This window comes from Cololabis saira, chromosome 11 (assembly GCF_033807715.1).
Source record: "Cololabis saira isolate AMF1-May2022 chromosome 11, fColSai1.1, whole genome shotgun sequence".
Taxonomy (NCBI): domain Eukaryota; kingdom Metazoa; phylum Chordata; class Actinopteri; order Beloniformes; family Belonidae; genus Cololabis; species Cololabis saira.
Genome location: NC_084597.1, coordinates 17,970,123 through 17,997,891, shown reverse-complemented (window position 1 = coordinate 17,997,891; position 27,769 = coordinate 17,970,123). Strand labels below are relative to the sequence as shown.

The 27,769-nt window shown below is 42.0% G+C and overlaps 1 protein-coding gene across 4 annotated transcripts in view; it reads left to right on the top strand.

Moving 5' to 3' along the window:
- The window catches only part of sec31a (SEC31 homolog A, COPII coat complex component), a 33,077-nt gene extending 8,323 nt beyond the window's left edge, over positions 1-24,754 (top strand). The window contains exons 8-28 of one of the 4 annotated variants that reach the window (XM_061733880.1): positions 394-493; positions 569-730; positions 1,347-1,499; positions 1,588-1,803; positions 1,894-1,968; positions 2,046-2,087; positions 4,472-4,864; positions 7,204-7,315; positions 8,577-8,755; positions 8,839-8,965; positions 9,058-9,203; positions 9,321-9,494; positions 10,866-11,105; positions 13,436-13,537; positions 13,954-14,053; positions 16,326-16,718; positions 19,539-19,594; positions 20,945-21,193; positions 21,278-21,397; positions 21,480-21,551; positions 23,429-24,754. In XM_061733880.1, the coding sequence (XP_061589864.1) occupies positions 394-493; positions 569-730; positions 1,347-1,499; positions 1,588-1,803; positions 1,894-1,968; positions 2,046-2,087; positions 4,472-4,864; positions 7,204-7,315; positions 8,577-8,755; positions 8,839-8,965; positions 9,058-9,203; positions 9,321-9,494; positions 10,866-11,105; positions 13,436-13,537; positions 13,954-14,053; positions 16,326-16,718; positions 19,539-19,594; positions 20,945-21,193; positions 21,278-21,397; positions 21,480-21,551; positions 23,429-23,608 (3,391 nt within the window). In that variant the 3' untranslated portion in view covers positions 23,609-24,754. The remainder of the gene's footprint in view (positions 1-393; positions 494-568; positions 731-1,346; positions 1,500-1,587; positions 1,804-1,893; positions 1,969-2,045; positions 2,088-4,471; positions 4,865-7,203; positions 7,316-8,576; positions 8,756-8,838; positions 8,966-9,057; positions 9,204-9,320; positions 9,495-10,865; positions 11,106-13,435; positions 13,538-13,953; positions 14,054-16,325; positions 16,719-19,538; positions 19,595-20,944; positions 21,194-21,277; positions 21,398-21,479; positions 21,552-23,428) is intronic. The other 3 variants (XM_061733881.1, XM_061733882.1, XM_061733883.1) reach the window with 3 other exon arrangements.
- Positions 24,755-27,769: the final 3,015 nt, after the last annotated feature.

The following is a 27,769-nucleotide window of genomic DNA, read 5'->3' as shown; positions in this document are numbered from 1 at the left end:
ATTGGGAATGAAGTGCAATTGAAAGGTACTGTAAATCCTCCTTGAGTTTAGTAAAGTGACAACATTTACCATTTTCTTGACCAAACAAAGATGACTAGACGAGCTCTGTCTGTAATGCAGCCAGCTGCAAAAAAGGAAAATCGATTTTCCGATTTTCCTTTTTTTAAACATGGATTGCGATTATCCGATTTAGATTTAAAATCGATGAATCGCACAGCCCTATCTCAGAGATTTCACACTGTCCATGATGGTCAAAGCCAAGAAAAACTGTTAAAACCTCATCCTTCACACTCTGTTTCCCTCCTGCTCTGCATCCTTGATCTCTGTTCCTCACAGTGTCTTCACCTAGAGCTTATGAACATATGTTTTATTTTCCTGTTCATTCTGGTGCAGCGGGGTCCTGGCCATCGCCTGGAGCGTGGCTGATCCGGAGCTGCTTCTGAGTTGCGGCAAGGACAGTAAGATCCTGTGCTGGAATCCAAACACAGCGGAGGTAAAAACCTTTTACACATCGCTCAGTCGACGAAGTAAGTAAGATGTGTGCAAAAGGATTTTCTTGAATGTCCAGGTGCTGTACGAGCTGCCCACCAGCAGCCAGTGGTGCTTTGACATCCAGTGGTGCCCCAGAAACCCGGCAGTGTTGTCGGCGGCGGGCTTCGACGGACACATCGACATCTACTCCATCATGGGAGGCAGCAGCCAGGCGCAGAGCCAGAGACACGCTGACCAGGTGACATTTAAACACCCAAACAAAGGACGCGGTCTCACTCTGCGTTTGTTGTTTGATGTTATTGATTTAGGGATTATTAGGTGCAACATTTAAATCAGGCAAAGCTATTGGACAGATTTAAAAAGAAGAGAACAGTGAAGATTTGTTGAATGAAACACAGTTATGAAGACAAACTTTATAAATCTGGACAGAAACATCTTGGATGCAGAGGTGCGTCGTCACGGTAACGTCCAGGATTTCACAAAATTATTATTACAAAAATTTGGACAAAAATAAAATCCTGATTTTTTTTTTTTTTTTTTCTCTCTGAAAACCTGATTTTCGATTTCGATTTTTTTTGTTAAAACTACAAAAGACAATGAAATAAATTGTTTCAAATATTTTATCTTTATTTTTAAAGAAAAATAGAAAACAAATTTCCCTACATTTAAACACCCAAACAAAGGACGCGGTCTCACTCTGCGTTTGTGCTCAAAACTATTTGTGCAAATACTCTGGAGATAAACTGCTGCACGACGAGATGCCCACTGTGGGGACCTGCAAAAACACATCTACCTCCTCTGAGATGGTTCACCTCTTTCCTGACATTAGTTTTGTGTTTTATGATTTTGTGCAGATCTGCAACTCTTTTGGAAACATGGATCCGTTTGGGACGGGACAGACGTTGCCTCCGCTGCAGCTGCCTCAGACCGCTGACACTCCTGTCGCAGTCGCCCCCCTGAAGAAACCTCCCAAGTGGATCCGCAGACCCGTGGGAGCCTCGTTCGCCGTGGGTTTGATCCCTCTTTCCCTTTTATCGGTTTACAGGGGTAATAACGGTACCGGACGCTCTAAAAGTTTGGCCTCTTTTCCCGTAGTTCGGTGGGAAGCTGCTGTCCTTGGAGAACACGCAGCCTCAGCAGCCCTCCTCGCATATTGTCCGCATCAGTCAGGTCGTTACGGAAACAGCTTTTTTGGAGCGCTCTGAGAAGCTGCAGGCCACTTTGAGCTCGAGCGGCTTCGTGGACTTCTGCCAGGAAAAGATCGATGCCACTGTGAATGAATTTGAAAAGACCGTTTGGTCTTTCCTGAAGGTACGAGTCAGAACCACAACCTTCTTGTTTTGAGTAAATAAAGTTGTTGTTGGTTTTAAAACCGCTGGTCTGACCATCTTGTGTTTTCAGGTTAATTTTGAAAGTGATGTTCGCAGCAAGTACCTGGAGCTTCTGGGGTACGACAAAGAGGAGTTGGCCTTTAAGGTGACTGGACGCCCGTGTGTGATATCATCCACATATCAGCTCGGTTCATACCCCTGTAACCGTCTGTTCGTTTCCAGATTTCAGCAGCCTTAGAGGAGAAACCCGCTGATCCTCCAGACGTAAGTTCAAACTTTTAATCGTCCAGAAATTTTTAAAGGAATAAGTTTGAGAAATAAACGGGCAAACGAATAAAATGACCTGGTGAAAAGTGCAGGTTTCAGTAGTAAGGAGGCAGGATTCTTCAGGAGGTGATTGAAGGGGAATTGTGGGGAAGGTGGCTCAGTTGGTAGAGTGTTCGACCATGAGCCTGAAGGTCAGTGGTTTGAGTCCTAGTTCATACTGTGTCCACCAAAGTGTCCTTGGGAAAGACACTGAATCTCCATTTGCTCCCGGTTGCCAGGCCAGCGCCGTGTATGGCAACCCCCGCCGACAACCGGTGTGTGAATGTGTGTGAGTGAACGTCTACAGTGTAAAGCGCTTTGGGGCTGTAGGAGTACAGCTGGAAAGCGCTATATAAGTGTAAGCCATTTACCATTTAACATGAAGACCGGAAAGAGTCAGAAAAGGGCTGACATCCGTCCGTTCTTCTACAGTTTTACTCCCAAAGCGCCTGTTGTGTAAATAATGGGTCACCTTCCAACGGGGATATCGCAGGCATCGATGCCCGACCTTGTCACCTGCCAAGATGTCCCTGAGAAGGAATCCCCACATTACTCCAAACGCGCACCGTTCCAGTCTCAAGACCAGACTCCGGGAAGTGTTGGGTCAGAAAGAGTGTCTGGCGTTTTAAAAAAAAAAAAAAAAAAACTTCCAAAACTTCCAAATCACTCCAGAACCGGATGATCTCCCGTGGAAACCCATGCAGAGCCGGTTAAAAGGCGCTTTTTTACATATTTTCAATCTATGAGGTTTAAATTCAGGTTAATTCTGAGGCGCTTTAAGACCTCTCTGATCAGATTGGCTCCGTCCTGGTTGGCTGTGACCAATACAGCGACTTCTACCCTGGAAGATTGAAAGCTCTGAGTCCATTTCTCAAGTTCTGCAATCACGAAATGGTGCAAGTAGATGTGCTTTCAGTTCTGCTCCACGTTCTGAAGCCAGTCGGAGGAAGAGATTTTGACTCGCACAGATGAACACAGCAGAAAACAGGAAGATCAGCTTTCTTCAGCTGAAGCTGCTGGGCGTTGTCAAAGTGGATGTCTTGCCTCCTGGGTTTGACCCTTTCCTGCTCGTTTGGTCCTGTACTTACTCAGAAATCCAAATCCACCTCTGATCCTGATCTTTTTGCAGCCTGTGTTTTTTTTAATTTCCTTTTTTTTTTTTTTTGAGTTGAATCACAGACCTAAAACTGGCTACTGGGTTTGTTTGGACCAAAAACATTGGAGGGATGAAGGCTGTGGAGCTGCTTCAGGGAACTTCTCAGTCTGTTTGAACCAGTGCTGCCGATGTAAAAGCTGAAGCTATGTGCTCATACTTTCAAAAGACGACAATTACGCGTCTGGACCTGTCGTTTGACAGTGAACTTGTTTTTGATCAGTTACTGATCGGTTGCATAACAGATGAATCTCTTACTCTGAGGCAGGAGTAAAAAAAAATAAAGACAAACATAAAGCAGATCTGAAGCACAAATGGCTGCAATGTCTGCAGTGCAGACAGAAAAAAGAAAGGAAATGTCTTCTAACAGCTATGACAAGGTTCCTGTGGTGACAACGCAATCCAAAATAAAGTGATGCATGAACCACGTTACTCAAAAGTGAAGCTGATCTGCATCTTCCTCCAAGTGTCTCCAGAGTGTGATGAACATCACTGTGAGGTCTTCCTCTGGCTTAATTACCCTTAAACCCAACCTGGAAATGTTTAAATGCTCCTTAGAAACCAGATAACTTTCATGTTCAGGTTCAGATGGAATGAATGTGGCAAAAAAAAAAAGATATTCTTTTAGCACGAAGTCCTATCAGCACTGGAAATGTACGGCCATAAATAACATTTACATTGGTTAGCTGTCCAATACAATGTAACTGTTATAAACAAAATCCCAGTTCTTTTTCCTCTAAAACCAGCAGACTTCTCCTTCTTTTGCCTAAACACAGTTGCACAGAATTCCCTCTGAGTGAGACGTCCGTTCATATGTACAATATTTGACAGCAGCGCAGGTTTCTTCTGCATTAAATCAAAGATTCGACTTACCGAGTTTTCGGAGCTACAACTGATGGAAGTTTCCTGAGTCTTTCAGCTTATGTTTGCAAATGGAAACAAGCGAATAATTAGGTCTCAGTTAGTTTTGCACTTTCACACGCTCCAGCTTTCACTCATCCAGGGGAAAGATATACATTTAGAGCCACGAAGGAGGGCCGTGCCGCAGCATTAAAGTTTTTTTTTTTTTTTTTTTTTTTAAGTCAATACTGATCCGTGCAAGTAGTTTTTCTGGATGTCTGCTGTAGCTGCTGATCCCACGCAGTCTCATTTAACCTGGTCTTAGTTGATGTCCTACCTCTTTTTCCAGCTGGATGTGCCCGCTCCCACCTCCCTGCAGCCTTTAGAAGACCTCAGCCTCGCGCCACCTGTTGACACTCCAGAGGCAGCGTTCGACTTGATCGCTGCTGCAAACCTCCAACCGGCAGCCGCGCTGGACCTGAGCTCCAGTCTAGACCCGGAGATGGAGGATGCGGCAGCAACAGAGGACGCTGCCACCAGTGAACCAGATGCAATTATGGACCAGGCTCTCCCAGACGAGGAGGAGACTGAGGGGATTGCAGAAGAAGAAGGAGCAGAGGAAGAGAAGGAGGAGGAGGAACAGGAGGAGGAACAGGAGAAGGAGGAACAGGAGGAGGAACAGGAGGAGGAGGAACAGGAGGAGGAACAGGAGGAGGAGGAGGAGGAGATCCCCCTGATTGAGGTATGATTCACTTTACTTCATCGTCCGAGTGTGAACACGGCCGTCATCCTGGTAATCGGACCAGAACCCCGCTAAACCAAAAACTGTAACAAAACTATGAAAAGATAAACAATGTAAGTTTTGTCCATAATGACAACTTGGGGTGTGAATCTTACAGCGTCTCACAATCTGATTCGATCCAGATTCTCAATTTTAACCATTTTTGGTTCCAAATGACTTTTGGCTCATTAAAGGTGGATGTTGCAGATAATTAATAATAAAAACTGTTCTTAGACAAAATGTAACATTTATTCTAAATATTTATTACAAAAAAATCCTATTTAAATTGACCAACAACTGTCCTGACCTTTTAAAACAACTATTAGGATTTTCTTACCACTTTATTGCTTTATATTATTTTCACCTTGCACTTCTGAATCGGTGAACTGTAACACCAGTTAAATATCCTGATTCTGAACATAAATGGAAGCAGAAAGTCACGATTAACCTGAGAGCCTGCTCGGAGGTCTGGTTCCTTTCTTTACTGATGTTCTGTCCGAGATCCGGACGGATATCGTCACTGATAAAATCCTGTAAAAGAGAGACTGGAAGTAGCGTACTGCTCAGATCCAGCTACGTCTGTGACAATCTGACCACCTCCGTATGTGGAAGAATCAGATCTTTCGTAATTTTAAAGACTGTCGAACAACCTGTCTGAATTTGTAGAAAAATCAGATTTGGGGTGGACGTCGGAGCAATCAAAGACTTTGGCCGTCACATCGTGTTTGGTCTCACCCGTAAAACGCTTCAGTGTGCAGCTTTTCGGACACCTCTGTGACTAGGCCTGTGTTGAAAAAATCGATTTCCCAATTCTAAACCGATTCTCATATTAATTCCTAAAAATCGATTCATATGTCTAAAGATCGATTTTTCTTTTTTTTATTTATTTATTTATTTATTTTTGGAGGGGAATTTTTTTAAATTTGTATTTATTTATGTATTTTTTTTTTTCATCATTACATTACAACTTTTGATTATTTTTTTGTTTATCCCCAAAAAAGTAATGTTTTGTTGGACACGAGAATAACTGGTGCCATGTTTTTGCCTTTAAATATGTTTAAAGGTATGAAAAACATTAAAGTGTTCAGTTATAATTGCATAAATTGTCTATATTTCATTACTTTATATACTGTCTTGGGGTTACATTTGCAAAAAATGCTAAAAACTAAATTCTCAAAAATTAAAAACCAAAATAGACCGAAAAAGGAACAAATAAAAATGGAATGTGGGAAAAAATAAAACCGATTTCATCCGTCTCTGTTTCCTCCCTGGATCTGTTTGGTAATTCTGAACCATGATGTTTCTGAAAGCAGTTCTATCAGCATTCTGGGAGCTGATTGGTCCTTACAGCATCATTAGCTGCCAATACTTGCTGTTGAATCTCAATATAACACTAGTAGTAATATTTTGCATAACTACAGTCATAATTCATGCAACAGCTCAAAAAACTGTTTTAATAAACACTAACCCAAATCAATATCGGAATCGAAACGAATCGAATCAAATCTTGATAATCGATTCTGAATCTTAAGAATCGGAATCGAATCGATTCTTGACATTTGAATCGATCCCCAGCCCTAACTGTGACGCCTCATTATGGGTTTCTTCCCCGGTGGATGAAGCAGCTGAAGAACTGAGAAGGTTCTTCATTAACAACCGCTTCATTGTCCTGGTCGTCCTGACGACTGAAGGTCCGTGAGGTCCGCAGCTGTCTCTGTGGGAGATGATGTGGATGTGACCTACGTGGCTCGTTCTGACTCCTTCATTCTTCCAAATAACTGCAAGGTCAGCCCTTGTTGCCATGCCAACAAAGAGCGATCAGTTCATATTGTGATGTGAAAAAATCACAAAAGAAAAGTCTGACGCTGCAGTCTACAAGCTGCGTGTCCAGACGTGTCAGAAAGCTCTGTGTTTGTCAAAATCCCCGTGAACATGTGGAACCGTTCTGCTTCAGCTTAGCAGCGTATTTTGTTAAATTCCCATTAAGACTCAGTGAGAGAAGTTTAATCAATGAGAAAAGCTGTCAGTCAGATAAAGACCAGTCCATTACAGCTCCGATGGCCCGTTGATGTCGTTACACTTACACAATCAAGACACCCGTGAGAACGTGCAGGTGCATCCTGGGTAGTTTCTAATGACTGAGTTATGGTACAAACATTTAAAGCTGCTCTTTTAGGTTTAGGTGAAACTCTGGGTGAAGATGAGTCGTGAATGTGCTCGTAAGCCCTCTGACACTTTATTGGCCAAGTTTGAACATGCCAGACCGGGAATTTGACTCTGGTGTTTGTCTTGTGTCTCAGGAGACGACAGCACAGGTGGAGGTGGAGGAGGCCAGTCCGGTGGAGACGCCGGCCGAGATCCCGACTCCACTTCCAACCCCGGCAGGAGGAGCCGCCCTGAGCATCAGCCAAGGTCCCAGCGTCGCTCTGACATTACGGTTAAACCAGTGAAAGTCCAAAAATGTTTCACTGTGACGTCCTTCAGTCTGCTGGCCTTCACGTTGTAGTTCAGGGGACAAAGCACCCAGGCCAGTTTAGGCAAAGTTAAACAAATGGTGGCGAAAACCCAAAAGACTCACAAGAGACCAGTACCGGCGCCGACCTGTAACTGATGCTGCCAGAGTTGCTTATCCTCCTCTGTCAATTAGGGCTGTTCGATTAATCGATTTTAAATCGTAATCGCGATTATGTAATTAGAACGATGTTAAAACGTGAAACTCGTAAAATCGATTTTTCACTTAAAAAAAAAAAAAAAAAAAAATTTAATTTTTTTTTTTTAATTCTTTTTTTTTTAACCTTGTCTGCACACATATTAATGATTGATACACCATATTAATGATTGATGGAAATACCTCTCAATACCTGCGACAAGTGCCCCATCGGAGAGACTCTTTAGTGTAGGAGGGGGCGTTGTAACATGCCACCGGGTAGACCGGCTCGTGTTCCTTGCAAAAAACTTGCAAATGTGAATAGCAAATGTAATGACTGACATTACACACCTCTACCTCCTTCATGGGTTGCATTATTATTTAGCATGCAAGGACCCAGTTTAGTTTAATTAGAAAATGTCTTGTTTTATTTATTTGGAAATATAACTTACTGTATGTTTGCAAGTGCTGATTTGCTGATTTTTTTCAGAGATAAAACTTTATTTTTTATTATATTTTTTTTAACTTTTTTTCAACTTATTTTACAGAGTTTTGCACTTTATTCGTTAATTTTTGGTTTAATAAGAGCAAAGTTTGCACTTAAAGCCCAATGGGGCAAATGTTCAATAAAAAAACAGCATATTTGAAATCATTTCTTTGCCTTTTGTCAATTCACAAAATAATCTTAATCGAAAATCGGATTTTGAGAGAAAAAAATCGATTTTTTATTTTTGGGCAAAATCGAACAGCCCTACTGTCAATCTATCAGATTAAAATGGATTTTAAACTTCACAGCGGGCGCGATAAGCGGCCTCGTGATGTTAAACATGCATTTAAACTTTAGGGAGGTGAGCTGGTTTGTTAGGGACGGCAGGTAATCATCACAACGGTGAGGATGAAACACTACAGTAGTAAATGCAGTCCGACACATATTTGCTTTTATTTTAGATGTTGAAATATCACAAAAGGGTTTTCATTCATGTTGAGATTTTACTTAAATATGGCTGGTTTTTGGTTTCCTGCCAGATGTGGATGGGCTGATCACGCAGGCCCTGCTGACCGGAAACTTTGAGGGGGCTGTGGAACTCTGTCTCCATGACAACCGGATGGCAGACAGCATCATCCTGGCCATCGCCGGAGGAGCCGAACTCTTGGAGAAGACCCAGAAGAAGTATTTCACGAGGACGCACAGCAAGATAACAAAGGTAACTGGCGAGGAAATGTCAGAGTTTAAATAAAGAAAAAGTGAGTTTGTGATTATTGACGTGAGCGTGGGCTGGTCCCGCAGCTCATCAGTGCAGTGGTGATGAAAGACTGGCACGACATCCTGAGGACGTGCGAGCTGCAGAACTGGAAGGAGGCTCTGGCTGCCGTCATGACCTACGCCCAGCCCGAGGAGTTCTCCTCCCTCTGTGGTCAGTCCTTGCCGTCTCCCCTGCAGCAGGGTTTCATTTCTCCTCTAAGTTTCTGCTCCTCAAACTGCTCCTTGTATTTCTTTTTATTCCAGATCTTCTTGGCAGCAGACTGGAAGCGGCGGAAGACGCTCGGCTGCAATCTCAAGCCTGCTTGTGTTACATCTCCGCTGGCAACGTGGAGAAGCTCGTGTCCTGCTGGACCCGAGCCCAAGAAGGACATTGTCCTCTTTCTCTGCAGGTACGGGGGAGAAAGTTCAAATAACTGATGGGGCAGCAGAACCGGTGTGGGGTGGGTTTTCGCCACAGTAAAAACCAGTATTTAATCCTGTTCATGTGCCGTGTTTCCACGTCTCAGGACCTGGTGGAGAAGGTCGTGGTGTTGCGTCGCGCGGTGGAGCAGACGCAGCACACGGGTCCCGTCGCCATCGGCATCCTGCTGGCTGAGAAGATGAGTCAGTACGCTGGTCTGCTGGCCTCCCAGGGCAGCCTGTCCACCGCCATCACCTATCTGCCCAATGACACCGACCAGGTAAGAAAACCGCTTGGTTGGTTTATTGATTACCGTATTGGCCCGAATATAAGACGGTGTTTTTTGCATTGAAATAAGACTGAAAAAGTGGGGGTCGTCTTACATTCGGGGTCTAGACGGTATACCCATTCACAACACTAGATGGGGCCAGATATCTTTAAAGCGAATGCTGAACTAAACTCTCCAAGCAAAAGCGAACTCCTGTCACGAAGAAGAAAATAAAAAATATAAAAAATAGCGCTAAGAAAATAAGAGAAGAGACAACAGAAAATGGAGAAACGAGAAAAATGGTTGGAAGATCGGCAGGTTAACCTGCAGCTGAGAAGTAATGATGCAAACTTCAAGATGATGATTTGAATGAGGCAAAATAACTATATATATATATATTGTTATAATCATTTGTTTCAGATGTACTGTAATTATTTTCTGTATGAAAATTGAATTTGATGTTCAAAAAGTCTTCAAAACTTGAGTCTTGAAAAAGAGGGGGTCGTCATATAATCAGGGTCGTCTTATATTCGGGCCAATACGGTAGTTGATTGATTGGTTGATTGACTGACAGATATTCCATTATGTTAGCATTATGTTTGTTTTTCTTTAAAAAGTTGGAACACAGACAAATTAATTCAATGTTTATGAAGATCAAGATCATCTTAGGTTACTATTGGACAAGCTTTTGTTTTGTTCTATAATATTAAGAAACTCCGCTGTGCAGCAGTACCACTTCTGATTTCATGGAGGCAGCACAACACTTGAAAGTTCATGTGTGATGTAAAACGCAGTGAAGTACTTTTCTAATGAGAATAAAGTGATAATCTAATAAAACCAGACGCGCTGGACCGTCCCCACTCATTAATGAAAGAGTAGAACTTTCTGTATTGAAAGAGGCTCTTTTCTCAGCACAGCAGATTTAGAAAAAAACATGAGGTAAGAAGTGGTATTACTACATAGAGTGGCTTTAATATTTTATGAATTTTCTTTCTCATTATTTTTATTTAATAATGATCTCTGTAAAGCGCTCTGGGTGCCTTGAAGGGCGCTATATAAATCCAAGTCATTATTATCATTATTATTATTATTTCCTAATTACGTCAATAATTACGTCAATTTTCTTCTTTTTTTTTTTGCAACCGTGAGAGCTTTATGACGTTTCCATAAAGTATTCAAATGCTCCTCAAGTGAAACTGATATTTCAATTTAAACCATTTATTGTCATTTATTGGACAAAGACTGTGTTTAAAGATACATAGATACTTGTAGACTAAGTCACAAACTCAGAATCAAAATGTAGTTTTTTAAGCTATTTTACAAACTGCTGGTACAGTTTTGTAAATGAATCCAGAAATGAATTTGTCCAACTTCTCCATCCAGGTGTCCGTGCAGCAGCTCCGGGACCGTCTCATTCGAGCTCTGGGGCAGCAGACGGCAGCTCCTGCACAAACCCAGAGAGGTTCCCGTCCATCTGAGAGGCCTCAGCCCGGCTCTGCTCTGCCCCGTCAACCCTACGCTGGGGCCCAGCCCGCCGGGCCGCCTCAGCCCACTCCGGCTCCGGCTCCAGTACCGGGACCTGCTCCTGCCTCTGCCCCGCCACAGCCGCAGTATTACCAGCCAGTATGTCACACCGTCGGCACACAAACTGGTTCTATAAACTTACAGCCATGTGTACAAGTTTTACCCCCGCCCACTTTTATGTGTGTGTAACAAACATAATGAAAATCATCTGATCCTCATTGGTCTCACCTCAGACGAGAAACATCATATTTTGCTACCCATCAGCCCCTGGTGAATTGATCATTATCAATTGTGCAGAACTCTATAAAAGCAGTTGTCATAGGACTTTGCTAGTGTGGAGCATTCATGGTCTGTAACATAGTGCCAAGAGGGAAAAACATCAGTAATGGTCTTGAAGAAACAACTGTTCCTGCACATCACTTGAACAATGTTATAAAGCCAGTGTTCAATAGTTTGGAATCCATTTTTCTTTACAAGGTTGCTTAGGCTAATCTTTTTTAGGCATTAGCTTATGTGCCGTGGCACTGTACATCAAAGCAATTCAGTCCGCTTGCTATTTATGGTTGTTGAACTCTGCATTGCCTGAAAATGGTTTTAAAACTCTTACCAGACTGATGTGCAGTCAGCATATGCTTCTCCTAATCCACTGCTGATGTCTTTCCCACTTGGTGTTGCATTAACACACCCGAATGCTTCAAAGCAGAGAACAGCCAAGACTTTTATAGCTTTTATAGAAGTCTGCACTCCTGCTGATCAGTCCATCCAGGCCCCATGATCAGCAGCACCAGGCTGCAACGTTTACCGTATTGCCCCGAATATAAGACGACCCTGATTATAAGACAACCCCCTCTTTTTCAAGACTCAAGTTTATTAAAATACTTTTTGATCACCAAATTCAATTTTTATACAGAAAATAATTACAGTACATCTGAAACAAATGATTATAAAAATATATTCGAGAGAAAAAGCATGTTATTTTGCCTCATTCAAATCATCATCTTGAACTTCTCAGCTGCCGGTTAACCTGCCGATCTTCCACCCACTTTTCTCCAGATTGTCGCTATGTTTCTCCTTTTTCTGTTATCTCTTCTCTTATTTTCTTCTCTTTTCTTTCTTACCGCTATTTTTATTTTTATTCTTCGTCCTACCACTATTTTTATTTTTATTCTTCGTGACAGGGGTTCGCTTTGGCCTGGGGAATTAAGTTCAGCATTTGCTTTAAAGATATCTGGCGCCATCTAGCGCTGTGAATGGGTATAATGTCTAGACCCCTTCGGGCCAATACGGTAAAACCTCAGGTAGCAGTAAGGGGGTACTTGATATTTCCCACATTATTTATTTTTTCTTTCTTTTTTTGCTTAATTTTTGTTTTAGAAAATAGTCCCATGGTAGGGCTGTTCGATTTTGCCCAAAAATAAAATCTCGATTTTTTTTTTCTCTCAAAATCCGATTTTCGATTACGATTATTTTGTGAATTGACAAAAGGCAAAGAAATGATTTCAAATATGCTGTTTTTTTATTGAACATTTGCCCCATTGGGCTTTAAGTGCAAACTTTGCTCTTATTAAACCAAAAATGAATGAATAAAGTGCAAAACTCTGTAAAATAAGTTACTTTTTTTTTTTAAATATAATAAAATATAAAGTTTTATCTCTGGGGGAAATAAAAATCAGCAAATCAGCACTTGCAAACATACAGTAAGTTATATTTCCAATTAAATAAAACAAGACATTTTCTAATTAAACTAAACTGGGTCTTTGCATGCTAAATAATAATGCAACCCATGAAGGAGGTACAGGTGTGTAATGTCAGTCATTACATTTGCTATTCACATTTGCAAGTTTTTTGCAAGGAACACGAGCCGGTCTACCCGGTGGCATGTTAGTATATCACCATGGTTCAAACGCCCCCTCCTACACTAAAGAGCTTCTCCCATGGGGCACTTGTCGCAGGTATTGAGAGGTATTTCCATCAAAAAAAATAAATAAATTAAAAAAAAAAAAAAAGTTAAAAATCGATTTTACGATTTTCAAGTTTTAACATTTTTCTAATTACATAATCGCGATTACGATTTAATCGAACAGCCCTATGCCATGGTGAAAAAAGTTGAGTGTTGTCTGTCTGAGGTTAGATTAAGACTTCTGCACACGCCTGTACAATGTGTCCTGGACAGCCGTCAGCCAGGTGTTGTGTTCATTACTGTTTGTTTTGTATTCATCACCTGGACCTCATCCTTTCTTGCCAGGGTGTAAACGCTTTGACAGGGGTTAGGGTGGTGTTGAGCTTTAAATCTTGGCTCTGCTGTCCACGGGTGTTATGTCCTGGACATTTGGGGAGTTGTTGTAGTGTGATTTGGTGTGCCCGCCCTCCCCTCCCGTCCCATGCCACGGCCATCATTGCCCTGTGCCGTGTGTCTCTGTGTGATTCAGGTGAGGGCTGCCTCCACTGTCACCTCCTGGAGTAACCAAACTCCCACAGCCCTCCCCAATGTCCCTCCTCCTCTTCAAGTAGGCAGCGCCTCAGAGCCGCAGGTATACCAGCCGCCCACCAAACCTCCATACACATCTCACTAAAGACAAAAAAAAAACTGGTTTCATTGATCGGACACATCCTTGGTATCTCAGCTTGGTGCTGTCTGTGGTAACGCCCTTCCCTGCAACTACACACCCACTTCCTGTTCATACTCTGGTGTCCTGAGGCATCTTTACTCAATCAATCATCTGACTCATCTGATTTATTGAATGACTGCAAAGGTCGTACTTGATACTTTAAATCCACATGCCTGATATTACTCGCTGAAGAGAAGTTTTGACAGATAATTTACCACGTGACTGTTCTGCCACCCGTTTGCCAAGTTACACTGTTAAAATACACAGATGGATATTGATAGACGTTCCTCTGCCTCTTGTCTTCAAATGGCTTCAGATATGCTTTGCTGTTTCCTCAGGTGGAGCCTCCAAACCCCATGTATGGGATGCCCGCTTCCGGCCCAGCAGCGGCTCCTCCACCCTCCTCTTCTGCGGCGTACTTATCCCAGCAGTACCAACGTAAGTGTTCAGATCTGTGAAACATGTAAAACTCCGCTGTAAAGGAAAGCTGTTGACTGTTGGTTCATCAGTCAATCTTTATTTGAAAAGCACTTTCAAAACAACCAGGTCGGACCAAACTGCTTCACATTTAAAATCTAATAAAAACATGGACTTCAAATAATCATAAAACTTAAGAAAGGGGTCAGAAGTTTCCGTCTAAATTTGTTGTAAACTTAAATCATCAAATAAAAAAGCTAATTTCTGTTTATTGAGATTATCAGACTTGAGGGGCGTGGATCCACAGAACTGCAGAAAAAGCAGATGTAAATGTCACAACCATATTTAAATAAGCATCATGGGAAACTGGGTATCTGAAAAAGCAGAAAGGACAATTAACCTATCAGTAAGCCCCGCCCCTCATGCAGATGAGCCAATGGCTGTTGAGTAGGAGATCCACAGGGACTAGAGCCAGGACATCTGTACTTTTCAGATCCATAGAAAAACATAAAGGGTTTATGCCCAAACAGATTTCAAACGACGTCTCAGTGGTACTTGTGATACTGATCCAGGTATCCAGAGACGATGAATGATGGAGTTTATTTAATTTTCCATTTATTAAATCCAAGCAAACCAGAGCTAAGTAATCAGAAGAAACCACCACTTTTGTATCTAGAAGATAGCAAGAATGTTAACTCTAGTGTGAGGTAACTAGCACTATCTTCATAACTCCTCTGCGGTGCATGAACGGTGTTGATATTGGATCTTGTCATCCCTGATCGTGACGACGGTAAGATGAAGCTTCTGTAAACTCTCCCATAAAATGTAACCTTGTCACCAATCCCATCAATTTTTAGATTTTCTAAATGTCCTTCTATGACATGTCTATGTCCCACTTTGAAAGGTGCCCCTTTTGGTGTCTGAAAATTATCCAAAACATCCTAGGAAAAGGTTTTCACACAGCCTGTAAGACTGTAAACAATGCTGATAGATGCCCAAGTTAGCAACAGTAACTAAGGGGGGCGGGCTTAATGAGGGGTCAGTTAAACTGTTGGTGGACCATCATAGAAGAAGAGAAAAGTTCATAAGTTCCTTCAGGAGGAGACTGGGTGTTATTGTTAAACCAACATCAGTTGTTCATCAGCTTTCCTGCCCCTGCAGACGTTTGAGATGTCTTTCTGCTTCTGCTCGTCTGGTTGTTGCTGCATCTACGTCACACGCTTCACTTCTCTGATTATGTCTGTCCAACGGTCTCTAGAGGCAGCGTTTGTATCCATTGGTACTCTCCTCTTGAGATCCAAGTCTCTTCCAGAGTAACCAGATTAGTGTCCGACCGATCAGCCTTTTTTTCGATTATTTCGATCACCGATTAGGGGGAAATCAAAAAGACTGATAGCCGATATCAGCCGATACGATTATTACCCTTTTTTACCTTTTTGGGAGAAAACAAATTTCAATACAAGAATTCATTTAAATGAATGGTGAGCAATGTATTGCTTTGACTAGGAAGGACAGCAATATTCACTTCGCACGGCTCACACATCAAAAGTGCAAATTATGGAACAAACAAAACAAGCAGCATTTCAGTTAATAAAAATAACATTAAGTGAATTTTCTCTTTACATAAAATAAAAAAGCTGCCTATAAAAAATAACAAATTAAGAGGAATAACAGCCTCAATTTTAGAACAGTCAGGCACAATATTCCCAGACTCAAACCACAGCAAGTGCCTACTTGGAAGTAGTAACAGTAAGCTAACTAGTACACATGACAAACAACCAAACCGTACAGGTTGTGAAAATGGCTACACAGGTTGTTTTTTTAAGTGCAAATATTTACTTAAGTTTACTTAAGTTTGAGCATGTTGAACATTCTTAATACAAAAAGAAAATGCAGTATTTCAGTAAATTTCTTAATTTTTCTTTAAAAAAAAATCAAAATGATTTATTTTCGATTTTTTTTACCGATTATTAATAAAATTATGAATATCGAATTCGATAATCGGCCATGGCCGATTATCGGTTGCCCACTAAACCAGATTAATTAGTGATGAGGAATGATGCGACAGGTGCAGCCAACACTTTTCCGCGTGTCTTTTACTGTTATCTTTGAAACAGCAAACATTTCTCCTGAGGAATGTTTGACTCTGACATCTGATCTGCTGTGTTTGACACTAACAGAGTATGCGACTGCTCCAGATGTTTTATCTCTTTGCCTGTTGAGTCTTCTTTTGACTTACAAGTTAAACATTAAGCAGGTTTTGTTGCATGATTCACTTGTTTTTCACTAACAGAACATCCTGTAGGAGCTCCGGCCTTCTCCCAGGTCAGCCAGTACCCTCCTGGAGCCGGGGGGCAGCCTGTCTATCAGCCTCTTCAGTACTCCTCTGCTCCTCCTCATCCTCCTCATAATCCTCCCCCCGAGGCCTCCTCGCACCCCCCTCACCCTCCCGGCTTCCTCTCTCAGTACATTCACCCCGTCCCGTCTCAGCTGGCACCTCCTCTCTATCCGGGACAACCTCCCATCAGTCACTCCTTGTCCTCCTCTCCTCCTTCCTATGTTCCTTTCTTTCCCACCTCATCTTCCTTTCCCGCTCCTCCGTCATCTGGAGCGTCTTTCCAGCATGGTGGTCCAGGATCTCCTGTGTCATACATGCCTCCTCATCCTCCGCTGAGCGGATTCTCAGGTACACAGCTAGACGCCGGTGTCCACCTGTCGGACATCAGGTCCGCATGGCTCTGATCTGTCCTTGCTGTCACTGCGGTGCTAACAAACCCACTCAGCTTGACCGGTTTCCAGTGTCCTCTGTCCACTCCCACTGATGCCACTGGAATAATGTCATTGTCCCACATGTTAAAGCTTGAGAAGCTGATGCGTGTTGACTTCAGGAGGGCCGTGATGTTGATATTGTAAATAATGTTAGACCATCGTAATCAAGTCCCGCTGTTCCAGGAGTGGATCACACACAGATCATTTTGTAAATTTAAAACATTTTTGTAAAGATCATTTCCAGTTAAAAGCACTTAAACACCAAGCAGCTACGTGAGTGAGCACATTTCAAAAATAATTTTGTTTGAGTTTTTTTTTCTCTCAGAAAATGGCAAAATAAAAAAAAATTAAAAATTGTTTCACCATCATAGATTATGTTCCAATGCAAAACTCCTCTCGGTATCTCGTTCCTGTTTAGTCCTTTCTGTTCGAAGTTTTTTTTTTTTTTTTTTTTAATTATCCCTGATTTTTTTTTTTTTACCCATTTATTCACCCAGTGCTCATACCTAAGTAACAGTCCTGGGCATTGCTCCTCTCTACCAACCCCGGGAGGACCTACACTGAGTTCAGGTCTCCTCCTTAACCTGAGGAGTGAGCAGGCCGCTTCTTTTCACCAGACAGGGTGGGGCTTCTCCAGCCGGACATAGCGCGTGGAAGGATCACGTTATTCCGGCCGGATCCTCCCCACCCCATCTGGCGCCCCGGTTGGCCAGAGGGGCATGTATAGCCCAGGACTGCTGCATGTTTTTGTGAGGGTAGCTCACACTAGCTACCCAAGGGAACACGGGGAGAACATGCAAACTAAACACAGAAAGGCCCTTTCACCAACCCCACCCAGGGTGTGGGCGCTGAAGTCATGGGGGGACTTAACACGCACTTCAGCGCCCACAGCGTCCCCGTCGGGAATTGAAACCAGGACCTTCTTGCTGTGAGACGGCTGCACTACCAACTGTGCCACCGTGCCCCAGTGTTCAAAGTTTTAACCGATAAAATGAAGAAAAAAAAAACACTTCTGGAAAAGATCACCTACTCCACCTTTAATTTTGCTAAATGTGAGATTTATGCTTTCAACTATTCAAAAAACAAAGAGAAAATAAATGCTATAATATACACAACAGTACTGTGGTACTGAGTGGGGATGGTCGGCATTTCTTGTAATACAAGGTTTTTCCACTAGAGGGTACCTTTGTTGCGTCCTACACCAACACATTAACTTAATGCTGCCTCCATGTGGTTTGGAGTGGTATTAATGGATTGTGGCTTTAAGGGGAATATGAGTTCCTCCTGTTTTTTTTTTGTTTGTTTTTTTAATTAAATTTTAACTTTATTTATTTACATGTAGAAAAAAGATATTGACTTTAGGGAAATAAGCTTTTTGTTTTATTATTCATGTTTTGCAGAAAAAGTAATATGAGATCATTTAAAACATTTGATGCCACTTTGACAAAAGTTTATATTAGAGGTGGCAGGTTAACTTAAAAAAATGTAAATACTGATTCACTCCAGTTGTACTTAAAATGCAAAACGGCAAAATCAACATTTTAATTGAAAGTCTCTTAAATGATCAAGACTGTTATTCCAGTGGCACATTGCAGGTGACTCATTTCTGCAGAGATGTCTGAGAAGACAAGGAATCTGACTTCAGTTTTAATTAAACACATCTGATGAAACGTAATCATGACGGTCTTATTTTAAGCTATAAAGATGTTTGCAGTGCATCTTATTTCATATCTGGTTTTTATGCGTCAGGGTAATAAATCACCTGGTTCTTGGTAGATCTTAACTGAGGTTAGCAAGCCTGAAAATGACAACAAATGATACTTCCTGTCTTTATTTGCAAAAACTTTGGTTATATATATATATATATATATATATATATATATATATATATATATATATATATACACACACACACACACACACACACACACACACACACAAACACACACACACAAAAAACTTGGGTAAAACATATATATTACCCAACTTTTTGTAATAAAGACAGGAAGTATAATTTGTTGGGCTTGAACCATAGCTTTGTGTCATTTCCAGCAGTTAGGGACCCCATTGAAATTTAGTTGAATACTTCTGGAGCTTTCAGGTTCGCATTAACACAATGCCAAAGAGGAAAGACATCAGTGGGCCTCGAAAAGAAGCTGTTGACATCCACCCTGTTGGGTTTCATTTACAAAGATTCACATCAGTTGGACGTCCCACTAAGTTCAGCTCCATCAGATCATGCGGTGCTTAGTCTGAGATCTCAAATGTGTGTCAAGCTCTCACAGCCTCAGTTAGTATGTGAAACGCTAAACTGCTTAAGAATATACCTAGAAAAAAAACTGAATGTACTTTGGAGATGTTTGGTGAAAATCAAACAAGACATATCAGCACCAACAGGAAGTCAGCTGTGAAGCACGGTAGTGTAGGGCGGGTTATGTGGGATTTCTCTGCAGCAGCAGGACCCGGATCAAAGAGTCGACCACCAAATCTTCTGTGTACCAGAGTTTTCTAAACGTTCTGACATCTCAAACACGTTAGCAAATGTACAAAAATAAGTTATTTTGAGGTTCTGCTAAGAACCGGGACGGACCAGATGTTTTGTTACATCTTGATGCGAAAAACCTTTTAACTGAAGTAGGGTGCACTTTTTTTATATGATTGTAGTGGGACTTTGAGTAATGTGTTTGCAAAGATTCAAAAACGTGAAATACTAACGAGGAGCCTGTTTTCTCCGTAGGACCTCAGAACGGCTGGAACGACCCTCCAGCACTCACCCGAGTACCAAAGAAGAAGGTAGGTTGATGTCAATGCAGAAGCCGGGCAGATCACTGCAATGGTTTTTAAAGACTTCCAATGCAGGGGTAGTTAATAATAATAATAATAATAATAATAATAATAATTAAAGCTGCAAGCAGCGATGAACGGGCCCTCGCACGTGTAATTTTCACCAATAAAGGTCAAAAACTCAGAACTAAGTCCGATGACACGACCCATGACTCTTTATATCAAACCATTCAAAAGTTATGGCAGAAAATAGGAACTATCAAATATCAACCAATCAGAAGAAGGGGCGGGGCTAATTTGCACCAATTAAGGTGACTGAGTCAAAACAGAGTCCGATGACACCACCCACATGATTTTATCACAACCCGTTCAAAAGTTATGGCACAAAATAGGATCTATCCAATATCGTCCAATCAGCTACTAGTATCACTTCCTGTTTAACGTTGAAGTTTGACGCGGCGCCACGCCATTTCACGAAAACTCACTATTTTGATAACTTTTCAAAATCGGACGATCCTGCTAGGAGGAGTTCATTAAAGTACCACACGTGAAAATGGCATAAATTGTGCCAAAATTACACGATTAATTCAAAATGGCCGACTTCCTGTTCGGTATCGGCCATGGCGCCAGGAGACTTTTCTTTAAGTTGTGCCATGATACAGGTGTGTACCGATTTTCGTGCATGTACCGGTACGTCAAACCGTATTGTGGGGCTTGAGGCACAACGTTTTCTAGGGGGCCATTTTATGAGCCATTAGGCCACGCCCATTAATGCAAACCATGAAATATCAAATTTTTCGCCAGGCCTGGCTTGCGTACAAAATTTGGTGACTTTTAGGGCACGTTTAGGGGGGCAAAAAGGCCCTCCTTTTGTCGGAAGGAGGAAACAAAAAACAAAAAAAAATCCTACAGATACAATAGTGCCTTCGCACTCTCAGTGCTCGCTAATAATTCATTTTATTTAGAGGCGTCTTTCAGGTCACCCAAGGTCACCTTACAAAAGATACAACATACATTTTATAAGTTAAAATACAATTAATCCAAAAAAAGCTGCAACAGACAGAATCAAAAAGTACATAAATCAATAAATAAAACAAACTGGTGTAATGTAGTGCACAGTGACTGGTTAAAGTGAGTGAGCGAGTTTAAACAGGTGAGTTTTGAGTTGGGTTTTGAATGTTGTGATGGAGTCTGTCTGTTTTATGTGTGGGGGGAGGGAGTTCCAGAGTCTGGGTGCTGAGCAACTGAAGGCTCGGGCACCCATAGTGCTGAGGCGTGAAGTGGGAATGATGAAGTCCAGCAGAGGTTGGACTGAGGTTCTGAACTCACCCGTTTTCAAATGTTTTTGTCTTTAATCAGCATGCCCCACAGAACTACACTCCTCCGGCGCCCATCACGGCTCCCATCATGGCCCCGCTGGGCGCTGACCCTCAGCCCCAACCAATGACCTCCGGGGCCATGCAGACCATGGTGCTGGGCCCCCACGGTGCCCAGGTCCCCTACTCAGGCATGCAGCAGCAGCCGCTCTCCTCTCCGCCCATGAACCCTGCGATGCCCAACACCAGCGGGGAAGGCGCGCCAGGAGCACCGACGGGAGAAATGATCCAGGTACGCTAACACACTAAAGTCTGGACCTCATCGAAGATCTGCTGTTCGTGACCCGTCTGTGTCTCATCATCATGGTCCTCTCAGACTCTGCAGTCCATCCCTGCTGAGAAGATCATGAAGAAGCCCATCCCTGATGAGCACCTGATCCTGAAGACCTCATTCGAGGGGCTGATCCAGAAGTGCTTGGCTGTAGCTACCGACCCTGTGAGTCCGCGGCGGAGATGGTAGTTTACCTAATTTCTGTTGGACACGTTTGACTGATTTCTCGTGTTCAATCTTCCCGCAGCAAACCAAGAGGAAGCTTGATGAGGCCAACAAGCGCCTGGAAGCTCTCTACGACAAACTCAGAGAGCAGACGGTGAGTGTTTGACTAGATTGAAACGTTTGTTCCTTCCACTTAAGAAACCTCCTACTGCAAACATTTCTCATAATTGAAAAGTTCCAGTTGGACACGGTTTACTTCGCTGCACCGCTATAGCACCCGTTCCTAAAGATCTTCAGGCCTTTCACACAGGAAGCAAAGTTTCCAGTAAATACATTTCAATTTGTTCCAACTGAGTCCCAAATTCAAAGGTCATGTAGCGCCAATAAGCAGAGGTGGACAGAGTACTCGACCCCAGTACTTGAGTAAGAGTACAAATACTACTGGTCAAAATTTACTCCGTTACAAGTAAAAGTAGCTCAGTCAAAATATTACTCGAGTAAGAGTAGAAAAGTACTTGCTTTTAAAGGTACTTAAGTATCCAAAAGTAAATGCTTTTAAATTTACTTTAAGTAAAAGTAAGAGTAAGAGTACATTTCTTATTTTCCACATCAGTAAATTACTATATTTTTTCTAAATTAATTTAAGGATCTTTTAACTCTTGTTTCTGAGAATTAACTCTTTGAAACCAGCTGCACTGATGTGCTGCTTTTAGAACCACAATGTTATATAAAACCTGCAGAAACACCAAAAACAAATCAAATGAATGGGATCATAAGAGGACAGCAGATGATGCAGAGTTTATTAACAATCATGAACTGAAACCAAATGAACCTGCACCATCCAACTAAGTCTGGATCCCCCTCAAAGACCACTGCTTTACAAAAAACTACATCTCTGCTTTCAATAACTCAATGTTGAAGTCACTTAACTTTACAGGAAGGACATGTACCAGTACAATATAGCAATATAGAGCATAACATGTCATGTCTGTCTTGTCTGTCTCTGCGCTCATTATCAGACTCAGACGACTCAGTGGATTGTCTTTCTTCTCCTGACGCAGGCGTAGCCATTGTTGCGTCTATGTCTTGACTTGTTGCAGCTCTGTCTTGACAAACGCAGGCTACTTTGGCGGTATCGTTTTGAGGAGGCTTGACGTATTTCCGCTTTACGTACATCCCAGTGGAGAGCGTGCACTGTGATAGGTCTCCTCCTTTGACAAAAACAGCTTGTATCCAATAGGATTTTAGGGAAGAAGAAAAAAGAGCAGACCTGAAAGTAACGAGTACTTTTCAGCCTTCCTAGAAATTTACTCGAGTAAAAGTAAAAATATTTGTCTTGGAAATGTATTAAAGTAAGAGTAATAAGTACCAAAGAAATCTAATACTCAAGTAAAGTACAAATCCTCTGGATATGTACTTAAGTACAGTACTCAAGTAAATCTACTCCGTTACTGTCCACCACTGCCAATAAGTAAAAAAGTCTGAAGGGCTGAAGAACTTAAAAGATTGCATCAAACCTTCACTCCAGGTCAGTCCCCCCACTAGAGGCCGTACGGGGTGTCAGTGGAGACCAAAACCAGTGAAGGACTGTTGTCCATCCATCCACTTATCCTGGTTTGGCTCTCGGGCAGTAGACTGAGCAGAGAGGCCCAGTCCAGAGGTCCGGTCCATCTCATCCAGCTCCTCCAGGAGAACATCAAGATGTTTCCTTGCCAGCCGAGAAGTAAAATCTCTCTGGTGTGTCCTGCGTCTCTAGAGGTCGTCCCTCGGTTTTATACACCCAAAAAACCTCCCTGCAGAGACGTCCAGGAGATGTCCTAACCACAGGCGAGGGTAGGAAGAATGGACCGCTTCCTCTCAACCAGGAATGTGAACCAGACTCACATTGTCACTACAGGGACTGAATGACCCGTAGCAACAGAACCAGTGTAGTGAAGCACGTGTGATTTTAGAACTGTGGGGTTGCGTTGGGTGGGACTTTTTTCATAAAGCAGCAAGTATCAGGTGACGTGCCTCTGTCCTTCCCCGCAGCTCTCCCCTGCCATCGTAGCCGGACTTCACAACATCGCCAGGAGCATCGAGGCCCGCTGCTACGCTGACGGCCTCAACATCCACACCCACATAGTCAGCAACAGCAACTTCAGCGAGACGTCGGCGTTCATGCCCGTCCTGAAGGTGGTGCTGACGCAGGCCAACAAGCTCGGTGTGTGACCAGAAACGCAGCCTCTCGTCTGGCTGGCGGGTCGAGGCCGAACCGAGCATCCACTCGCTTGGCAGGGAGATCCATTTGACTCGAATTCGGAGGGAAAAACACCACAATGACGTTCTGTTCTTTGTGCCATTCAAGTTTTTAATGATGCAACTTAAACAAGCCATGAGGTCGGTCGCTCTCAGTGGTGAAAGTAACGTGTGAGCCAAACAAATGGATATTAAAAATAGCACCCGAACAAGCAGACGGGCCCACGGGCTGCAGGATGAAACACTCGTCACTCAAATTTCAGGTCTCGAGGACTCATGTAGGAAAGTGCAACAGTCTTATTGAAGCGCAACTAAAATTTAGGAAAACAAAAACCAAGGATTTTATCAAATAGAGGAAAAGCAACAGCACGCTTGTGAATTTTTAAGTCTTTTCTGTCCGCGTAATCAGAATAAATGTCATTTTAAAGCGTTAAATTAATGTCAATCATGTATGCATGCTTTTAACTCGCAGATCATGCAAATTTTAAGCTTGTCCTTCTTTATAATCTACACATTTCACTTACAATACTGTCACAATTTAAAATCCATGACTTTTAAAAAAAAAATACTTTTTTTTTTTTAAATATTTTTAAATAATGAACAGCAACTACGAAAATATGGATGAAATTAAAAACAGGACGTCATGTCATCAGAATTTTTTTTTATTCCTCTTATTTCTGTAAACCCTCTTTCTGCTCTCAGACTTACCTTCACCACTGGCGCCTCCGGGGTCAATATGTTAGATGGTCGTGTGAAGCGGTGCATCCTCACACGCAAGAGCATTAATGTTTTATTTGATTTCTTTTTTTATGTCTAATTTTTTTATTTCTGTAATCACATGGCTCAGCAGAGTGCAATAAACTTTAGAAAAATAGGCTTTTATGGAATTTAAAAGTGTGCATGCTCTAGAAAACCCCATCAGTTGTTTTTCAGCTGTTATTATCAGCGGTTATTATCTGTTGGTCAGTCGGAGCTCTGAGGGAAACTGGACGGAAACTTGATTTCATTCCAACCGCAACGAAGGCTGCAGCCTCACTTTTGTTGTTAATAAAAGAAAACGTGTCTTTGTTTTAGATTGACAACAGGCAATATTTTCAATAAATAGTATTTATTTACAAATGTTGTGCTTTTTCTTCGTTTTTAATTTGTACCCTCTGAGAATACTTTTACTTGTGTTCTGTACTGTTTATTTCCAACTGACTGCAGGCGTATTAGTTACACTATTTACTGCAACACACACTACTATTAACATACAAATGCAAAGTTACAACAATTATCACAAACAGTTTATCTAAATAAAAGGGGCAACAGTCACAAAGAGATCTAAAAACATAAAATTGGCACTGACCCCAATTAATATTAAATCACAAAGAAATAAATGACAACCTCAAAAATGTAAAAAGATGACGCAAAGACAAATATAAATGAAATCCACACAAAACAGTAAGGTAAGGTTTACTGAGCACCAATTGGTTTACTTTATTGATACCTGAAGGTAGATTTGTTTGCAGGTAAAAAGTAGAAACATACAACACGTACAGTGACACAAGACAAACAGGGGAATAACAAAACAAAACATTGACGGACAAACAAAACAAATGCTCAAGATTGAATAAGCAATACAATAGATAAATAAATAAATAGACCTAGATGGAGGATGGGAAATCATGTCCTATTTAGGGCATTAATAGCTGAGGGGACAAAACTACATTTATACCTTTTTAGTTTTGCACAAAGGCATTTTAAACCTATGGCCAGAAGGGAGATACTGGAATTTACCGTATAGTGGATGAGATGTATCATCTAAGATGGACTCAGCTAGTCTCTGTAGCTGCCCATTAAAGAGGCTCTAAGTTGAGTCGTGGCTCTCCCATTAACTTACTGGCCCACCTCACAATCTGATTAAGGGCCGTTCACATCAACCAAAGTGTACTAAAACCTTTTAAAGGGAACCCTGGCTATTAAGACATGTAGGTCTTAAAAGATAAATGTTGGTATCAATTATAACAATGTGATATAAAAAACCTTTTTGACGTCTTCGTTTTTATAAAATTTGAAAATATAATTTAACTCGTAGGTCGCCATTGTTGTTTACGCCGCAATGCACTCTGGGCAGTGACGTCAGTCGGTTGCACCTGCTGGCCCCCGTACACTGTTGTGACTGTTCAACGAGATAATCCAGAGGATAAACATGTCATCTGTTCAGCCATTTCAATTTGAACCCGAGCGCAAGGTCAAGGAGGAGGACAACACTGAAAACATATCTCAAAATGAGCAAAATGAAGACCAAGAAAGACGGGATGAGGCGAGAGTGGGACAAAATCAATGGTGTCTGTGCAGCAACTGCGTCTCGATGCCAACAGAAAAAGAGAGCGTTTGCTGTCAAGAGCTGTGTTTTTGTCAGCAGCTGTTCACGGTAAACTATTGTGTGATAAAACGTATTCCAATATCAATAATTTTGGAGATTATTAGCATCCACCGCTGTCCCTTTATAAATCATTAGGACAGTGGCGCCGCCAGGATTCAATTTCGTAATAGGCACAGAAACAGCCCGTCCACTGCTCTATACGGCTAATTTCAGGGTCCCACTCGGCCTGAATATTCCACTATCCATTAGATAGAGGATAGATTGGTTGGCTATTCAGAGTTCAATAAGTATTTCAAAGATCTTTTTTCCTCAAACGAAACTTTGCAGTGACAAATTGGATAACGTGCGCACGGCGCACTACAGATATGGTGACATTATTATGCGCACCTCCACACAGATGCAAACATAAACATTATGGTGTCGGCGCACCAGAAACACAAATGAAAACACAGCTAAACATTGTTCCTTACTTTTAATTGTCTCCTTTATATCCTGCTTTGTATTTTCATTTGCATTTTTTAGTCTTTATGATCCTGTATTTCCTTCTGTAGAATGAAGATCTGTTCATTAATGTCCTTAACAGCTCACAGAAGAAGCTTGTATGTCTTGCATTTTCAGTGCAACTGTCCTTTATCCTTTTTACCGTTTCAGTTTCCAGACCAACTTATGCCACCTACTGGCCGTTGCGTGAATCCATCTTGAAACATTGAGACGACGTTGTGAAGCACGGTGACGGATGGTCAAGCTCTTAGGGCCAATCCCAATACACCCCCTACTTTCTACCACTAGCCCTCCCTCACTACCACTACTAAGTTTTGCGTGCTACGTCACTGCGTGGTTTACATTCGGGTACGTTAGCGACTGCGTAGTTACGTTTGCACATACGTCACACCATATCAGGAAGCCGAGAGCTAAAAGCTGTTTTAATTTCTGCTGTAGCGCTGTTAATATGCCACTTTATTAAGTTTTAATATTTTTTCAGGCGTAAAAGTAACCGTTAAGATCCCCAACCTGGGCTCAGTTTATCCAAATAACGCCTGTTAAGAAATTTGATCCGATGTTTTCGGAGAAGAGCCGCCGGCCCGGGGGCGCAGCAGCAGCTCACGTACAGACGTGATCGCCGGGTCAACCTGCGCCGTCGTCCCAGGGAGAAACCTGCAGTTCTGTGGAGAATTACCGCTGGCTGAAATAAATCATTTAGGAAAATAAATGTTGGTTTAATAGATGAAATCTAACAGTTGTAGCTACGCCTGTTAAGAAATTTGCTCCGAAAATTTCGAGATCAAAACTGGACCGCCCCCTGAGAAGCTCGGCTCACCTCGACTTTATAATCCCCCTCACACAGCTGCTTCTCACATCCCCAAAGTAACCCGGCAATTTTCACTGTTAACAAGTTATGTTTTCTTTTATTCATTTAAACTCAGACAAACGCCAAACTGTCCTTCTGCTGTCAGTAAACATGTTGCTGTGCTGTTTCTTTGTTCTTAGTACAGCATGCATTAGTGTTACTAGAAATGCCCAGTGGTGTCAAACCTCCTGAGACATCATCCGCTGTTTTTTTAAAGTGTCCTTTTCGATACTCTTTCATCGTAATGAGTGGAAAAATGCCAAAACTTATTCGTTTTAAGTCACGCTACTGAAACAACTCCTGAAACATGCAGCTGGAGCTTAAACTACGACAGGCCAATCAGAATCCGAATCAGGTTTATTGGCCAAGTCAGGTCAAACAAGACAGGGAATTTGACTCCGCTTGTTTCGCTCACTGT